This window comes from Culex pipiens, chromosome 3 (assembly GCF_016801865.2).
Source record: "Culex pipiens pallens isolate TS chromosome 3, TS_CPP_V2, whole genome shotgun sequence".
Taxonomy (NCBI): domain Eukaryota; kingdom Metazoa; phylum Arthropoda; class Insecta; order Diptera; family Culicidae; genus Culex; species Culex pipiens.
In genome coordinates, this window is record NC_068939.1 from 20,521,343 (window position 1) to 20,528,589 (window position 7,247).

Consider the following 7,247-nt stretch of genomic DNA (forward strand, 5'->3'; position numbering starts at 1 on the left):
CCTTAGGCTGCGGGACCTTAGCTGGCTACGAAGACCGTAGAAGGCCCTGTTTGCAGCACTAATCCGCCGTTTCACTTCGCAGCTCACATCGTTGTCGCACGTCACGAGTGTACCAAGATATACAAATTCATCCACCACCTCATATCTTTCTCCATCTATTTCCACCTCCGAAACACCATCACCTGCACTGCCACGCGCTCTGCCAGCAACCAGATACTTGGTCTTGGCAGTGTTGATGGTCAGTCCGATCTTCGCAGCTTCCCGCTTGAAAGGGACGAACGCCTCCTCCACTGACCGACGGTCGATACCAATGATGAACTTTAACTCTGGGATGTACTCAGATAAAGAGTGACTTTTATTATCTGTGATTCAGATGAAGATTTAACCGTGTTTCAACCGATTTCCCGACTATAACAAAAGTTGGAGTTGTAAAGTCCCGTGTGCTGCAGCCGAAGTACGTGGAGTACGCGCAATTCGCCAACTAGCTGAGGAATTACAAGGCGATAAAGTTTTGCTGAAACGAGTCATATTCCATCCCAGGCCACGCCATTTTGCTGCTAAATCGTATAGTGGCACTCACGGTTCATTCCACGGTTCACTCGCTGTTACACATACTACTGCCATCAGAACCAAAACAAACCCAACGATGAGCTTCAAGCGATCGAGGGAAGACTTGACCACATCGGACCCGGAGGAAGAGCCTGTGCAATCTCTGGATGAGCTCTTTTCTCGAATGAAAACGATGTTCGAGAAAACCAACGCGAGGATTGAAAACTGTAAGTCGGATCTACAGTCAGAGTTTGCCGTTCTTCGCGAAGACATGCAGCAGTTCAAAACCGAGTGCTCCAACAATGTCAACAAGCTGTCTGCTGATCTATCCAAAACCCGGGACAACGTCAGCCTCAACTATGAACGGATCCTCGTCTGCGGGAAACTGAATGATCTGCTGCTGTCTGGTGTGCCCTATCAGTCTTCAGAAAACATCTCTAACTACGTCAGGAGCGTCTCGCTTGCTTTGGGCTACAGTGATCAAGACCGTCCTTTGATTTACACGAAAAGGCTGGCTCGCCTTCCAATCGCTGATGGTACTGCTCCCCCTTTGCTGCTTCAGTTTACCTTCAGAGCAGCACGAGATGAATTTTACCGACGATATCTCTCGTCGCGTAACCTGTCGTTGTCACACCTGGGTTTTTCTGTCAACAAGCGGATCTACCTGAACGAGAATCTGACAGAACTCGCTAGATCAATCAAAGGGAGTGCTCTCAAAATGAAAAAGGACGGCAAACTGCACAGTGTCTTCACCAAGGACGGATTCGTGCAAGTGAAGGACCGCGCGGAGGATGAAGCTCGGCCAGTACATTCTGTGGAGCAGCTGGCCAACAAACCCTTTCCTTGAAAACGCCCTCTTTTCCTTCCCACAACATCCATGATTCCTTTCCTTAATCCCGGTGTTTCAGTCCTTCCTGAAAGTTAGACCCTTCCTGAACAAGTTATTCATCTTCCTTCTAAGTTAATCCTTGACTCCTATCCTTAGTTAGTCCGTGACTCCTTCCTTCCTAAAAGTCTTCTGGTGAACGTGGTGTACTGACTGCTGGACTGCTGGGAATGCTGCTGGAGGGATGTGAATGCTGTTGCTGTTTCGGATGCTGTAGTTGTTGTTGCTGTTGCGGTATGGTTGCTGTTGGACTCTGCTGCCGCTTGCGATGGTCTTTGCAACTCTGACCTGCTGAGGACTGCTCTTAAGTAATATTTCTGTCTATCCTTTCTACCTACTCTACTCTATTCTACCCTATTCTTTTTGATGCTATTCTTCGTGAAACACACAATTCGATAAAAGTTTTAATAATTGGCTTGAAAATCTAAGAAGTATGATAAACGATCACTCTTTATTGTTTTGCTCTGTTAATTTCGTAATGCCAACCTTTTGTATGCATTCTTCACCTTTCCCGTCATTTGTTCGCGATGTTGGCTAGTAATGGCTTAGCCCCGAATGCAAATCAAAACGCGTCCATTCCACGTATTGTGATGAACTGTGCAATGGAATCTGATAAGCTCAACATATGCCATTTGAATATCCAAAGTTTATGTGCGAGAAATTTGAGCAAGTTTGAAGAATTTAAGCTATGCTTTACCAATAGTAAAGCAAACATTATTTGTGTAACTGAAACTTGGCTTACAGATAAAATTGAAGACGAATTGATATCCATTGATGGTTACGAATTGATTAGGCATGATAGGAACCAGCAAACTCGTGGAGGTGGTATTTGTGTGTATTTTAAAACAAACATACACTGTAAAATTTTGTCATGTTCTAAAAATGATGCAAATAATATAACTGAATTCATAATTCTTGAAATTGAAATCGCAGGAGAAAAAGTTTTACTTGGTGTTTTTTATAATCCTCCAAGAGTTGATTGTTCAACTGTTCTCTCTCAAAAATTAGCTGATCATTCGTTAAATTACAATAAAATTATACTTATAGGTGATTTCAATACAGACATCAGAAAATCATGTGCTCATACAGACAATTTTCTAAATGTTACTGACACATATGGATTAAATTGCATAAATACACTATCTACACATTTTCATTATGGAGGAAGTTCAATGATTGATCTTCTTTTAACAAATGATCCAAATTTTGTTCTTAAATTTAACCAAGTTTCTGCTTCCTGTTTCTCAAGACATGACATAATCTTCTCAACTTTAAATCTAAATATATCAAAAACAAAAACCTACAATTTATTTAGGAATTATAACAAAATAAATTTGCCAGCTTTAGATCATGCTGTGGCTTCTATAAATTGGGATCTCTTGTTTTCAATTACAGATCCTGAAATTGCTCTTGATGTTTTTAATGTTAATATTAAAAAACTTTTCGAAAAATTCGTTCCTTTGTGTAAATATATGCCAAAACAAAATCCATGGTTTAACAACGAAATTAATAAAGCTATGATTGAAAGGGATTTGGCTTATGGTTTATGGAAAGCGGATAGAAGTAACTTAAGGTTTGATGAATTTAAGATGCTTCGGAATAGGGTAACTAATTTAATTAATATTGCCAAGTCAAAATACGTTTCTAACCAGTTAAACACTACAGAAACAAGCAAAACTTTATGGAAAAAACTCAAAGTAATAAATGTCAAAAGTAAACAACCGCGAACAGAGAAATTTTTGAATTCTAATGATGAAATAAATGATTATTTTAGTTCTAATTTTACACAAGATAATTCCTCGCCTGCCCTTCGAGCAGCACCCTCCAACGCTATGATGAACAGTAAGTTCGAGAGAGCATCGCCCTGCTTCAATCCATCCAACGTAACGAAAGCTTCAGATGTCTCGTTAGCTATTCGCACGCTTGATTTTGCTCCGTCGAGCGTTGCACGAATCAGTCTAATTAGCTTCGCCGGAAAGCCGTGTTCTAGCATAATTTTCCAAAGTTCGTTTCTTTTGACTGAATCGTACGCCGCCTTGAAGTCGATGAACAAATGGTGTGTTTGCAGGTTGTACTCCCGGAACTTGTCGAGGATTTGTCGCAGAGTGAACATCTGATCCGTCGTTGACCGACCCGCTCGAAAACCGCACTGGTATTCGCCGACAAAGGTCTCGGTCAAGGGTCTCAGCTTGCTCCACAGGATTCGGGATAGTACTTTGTACGCTGAGTTGAGGATTGTGATGCCTCGATAGTTGGAACAATCGAGTCTTTGCCCTTTCTTGTAGATTGGGGTGATGAGCCCGTCTAACCAGTCGGTCGGAAGCTGTTCTTCGCACCAAATTCGCTGGACGATTTGGTGCAGAATCTCGATCATCCGCGCGCTCCCGTGCTTGAAAAGTTCGGCCGGAAGTCCGTCCTTTCCCGCGGATTTCGCGTTCTTGAGCTCCTTTACGGCTTTTTCCACGTCCTCCAACGTAGGCGGGTCCACATTGTTTTCATTAGGTTCTTTTAAAATAATCAAATTTACAAACTAGTGTTACAAATAAGATTCATATATTCTTGATATTTAGAAAGAAAACAAAGATAGCTTAAAATAATGTGATTTTCTGATGTATTTTTATATTGTCTAGTTTAAAATTGTACTGTAATTGTATTTGTCGATTGCAATTGGGTCCTAAAATTAAGCTTAAATTAAAGATTTAAAATGGATTTTTATTATTTTTTTTAAAACTAACTTCGTGGGCCTTCTTGACACGAGCTTCCTACTTGACAGCTCATTCCAAGGGGACCATGTTGTCTTTCTTCTTTTTATTAAAAATCATCAGAAATGGTTATGATGAATAGTAAGATGAATAGTAAAAAAATAATGAGGCATGATAAAATCTATCAAAACAAAATATGGAAGAAATACTTTTTTTTGTGATATTGTGCACCTTTTTTCGAATATTTTTAAATGTTCAAACACAGAAAATTAAAAATTTCGAAAAATTTTATATTCAATAGTTTTCAATTCAGTTTTCTTTGAGGTTCATGACATTTTTTGTTGCTCCCTGACTTCTTAAGAGGTTACATACATGTATTTCGGCAAAAAAGTCAGAGGTTAGTATGAGCACACACTTAAATTTTTTAAATTCTTTTTTCAGGGGGCATTAAAATATAAATTTTCACCTATTAACAAAACAAATTTTAAGATATTTGATTGCATCATTGCCGAGATATAGCAATATTAAGTTAGCAGTTTATAAAAACGGGTGCCACGATATCTCAACACTGCTTTGACCAAATTGGCTCAAAATTTTGGTAAAGTCTCGTTAAACCGATTCTGTGTGCATGGCGAAGCCCAATTTTCAAAAAGTTTATTTAAAAAAAAGATAAAAATATTTTTGGTTTTTTCTATGAAAAAAAACGTTAGTTTTTGATTTCTGTATTTTTTAAAAAATCAAACTTTAAAAATTTGGCTTCGTCATGCACATGGGATGCATCTTGAGAGTCTTAGAGAGTTTAGAGAAAAACGCCAACAAACGCGCATGGCAAATTTTTTAGCTTAAATCGTCTCTAACTCAGTTTATTCGTTAAATATCTTCAGGAAACTTTCAGGATTGATTAATTATCATCTTTTGAGTGAATTTAACAAATAATCAGTAATATAAAATTTTGTTCATTTCTTCATGTATGTAACCTCTTAATACATTAAGAGACATTTTTTAATAATTTTCTTTAATAAACGATCCTTATTTTCAGTATGATTAATTTGCTTTTTATCACTGAAAAGTTGTTCTGTAAAAATACAATATTTTTTGCTTACCTTAACAAACAATTTTGACCAAGACCCTAAAAAAAGAAATGATACAGTAAAAAGTAATTTAGTGTCTTTATGAAAATTTTAAGACAGCAATCCAAGTTTTTTTAAAATATATTTCACATATTTACAAAATGGATAATTTAGTTTTCTTGTGGCATTTTTCAGTTCAATAATTGGTTCGAAAAAAATCAATACAGAAATGGTAAGAATTAAATTCAAACATTAATAACTTTTGCATTCGAAACAAAAATATTTTTTTTATGAATAAAAAGAAAAAATCCAAAAAATAAGTTGAATATGCAACACTGCACAAGCAAAATGCACAGGTGAAAATTTGATCCATAGCTTTTTATTTATTTATTCATACACTCATTTTATTTATTGAACACTTCAAGATCAGCCTTGAGGGTTCATAAAACTATTTTGATAAGCTGTCCCGGGCCGAACGTTGAGCAGGCCTGATTTCGGCCGTTGGAAATATATTTCAAAGTTTATGGCGCCCCTTCGATTGATCCGAAAAATCAGGGGGCAAAAAAATATTTCTTCAAAAATCTTTAAAATTTTCATGAAAGCTTTGGAAATTTTTAAGATTTTCGAAAAAAAATTAAAATTAACTATTGTTGTATTGTATTAAAATGCATTTTTCTGCATCGATACTCACATTTAGCATGTTTGGTATCTTTTAAAAATGTTTTGATTTTTTTTCGCATAAGAAATTTCCATCAATACTTAGATGTTTTGGAAAATAATGATTGCAAAATAACTAGACAACTTTATATGCATTTAAAACACTTTTTTCAATAAAATGCTGAAACCATGGCTTGTAATTTAAAGTTAATACTTTTTTATTTTTATAATTATTCATTCATAATTATTTAAAAAAAGATCTCAATCTCTTCTATACTGTTATTTAGAACTGCAGCATTTAAAGGTACCGTAAAACGGGGTGACTTTGATAGGTTTGCGATTTTTACGCAAAATGAAGAGTACAGTTAAAATACGTAAGGAATGGTTTAGAAACATACTGACCGTGGTAGAGAAGTGTTCGAAGTACCTCAACAAGAACTTTTCATAAAATTTTGACAAGTTTAAAAAGTTAGTTAAATGTTAAAATGTTGATGAAAGTCATTATTTTAAACTTCTCAAAGTGTCATAATTTTTTTAATGAACATGATTTTTATTCGGAAAACGGAATGCATTTTCGGGTTTTTTGGACAATTTTCCACTAGGAGAATGTTAAATAAGTTTGTAAATAATAAAAATTATGTTTCCTTGAAACACAATCAAAAAAAATTTCCAAATGTATAAGCAATTTCAGTTGAACAAATTTCATGTAAAATGTGAAAACTTGTGATTCGTGCTTTGTATTCAGTTTGAAATGCAATATAAATCGATAATTTTATAAACAAAACTAGCTTTAATAAATTTCAGGCAAAATTCCTACTTTTAACAATTTTATGTAAAATTTATTAGTATTTTGATGAAAAGCTTATAAACTTAGTTAACTAATTATAAACATTGATTTTTTTTCTCAAAAACTATATCAGCTACTTTAGTGATGGTACATTTTAAGTACAAATAAAGTTTGAATATCTTAAATATGATTTTAACAAGAAAAACTATGACTATCAAAGTCACCCCGGAATTTAAACTAAAATTTTTTAACGTAATTATTTTTCTAAACATTATTGAAAAAACTTTTTTTTTGAAATAATGCATGGACTTTGTTTGGCCTACCCCAGTACATGTTTTAAAAATAATAATCTTGAGAAAAACCTTACCTGTTCGAAAATATTCCAAAAACAAATTGAAATCCTATCAAAGTCACCCCGGTTTACGGTAATTTTAAAATTCTTAACTTTGACATTCAATATGGGGCAATTAAGAAAAACTCCAAAAAAAAATGGAAACCATATTTTCAATTTATTTGAAAATACAACGGCGATGTCAAATCTTAAACAAAAATATGAGGTCAGTTTAAAAAAATCAAAACAGGTTTTCATTTGGGCA

At 35.1% G+C, this 7,247-nt stretch overlaps 1 protein-coding gene across 1 annotated transcript; it reads left to right on the top strand.

The window, feature by feature from the left end:
- Positions 1 to 465: 465 nt before the first annotated feature.
- LOC120412862 (uncharacterized) lies at positions 466 to 2,298 on the top strand. The gene has a single exon (XM_039573475.2). The coding sequence runs from the start codon at positions 647 to 649 to the stop codon at positions 1,394 to 1,396; it is 750 nt and encodes a 249-aa protein (XP_039429409.1). The 5' UTR covers positions 466 to 646; the 3' UTR covers positions 1,397 to 2,298.
- The last annotated feature ends 4,949 nt before the right edge of the window (positions 2,299 to 7,247 follow it).

Excerpts from the sequence above, each read along its gene's own strand:
- LOC120412862 (XM_039573475.2), top strand. The coding sequence starts at position 647 with ATGAGCTTCAAGCGATCGAGGGAAGACTTGACCACATCGGACCCGGAG.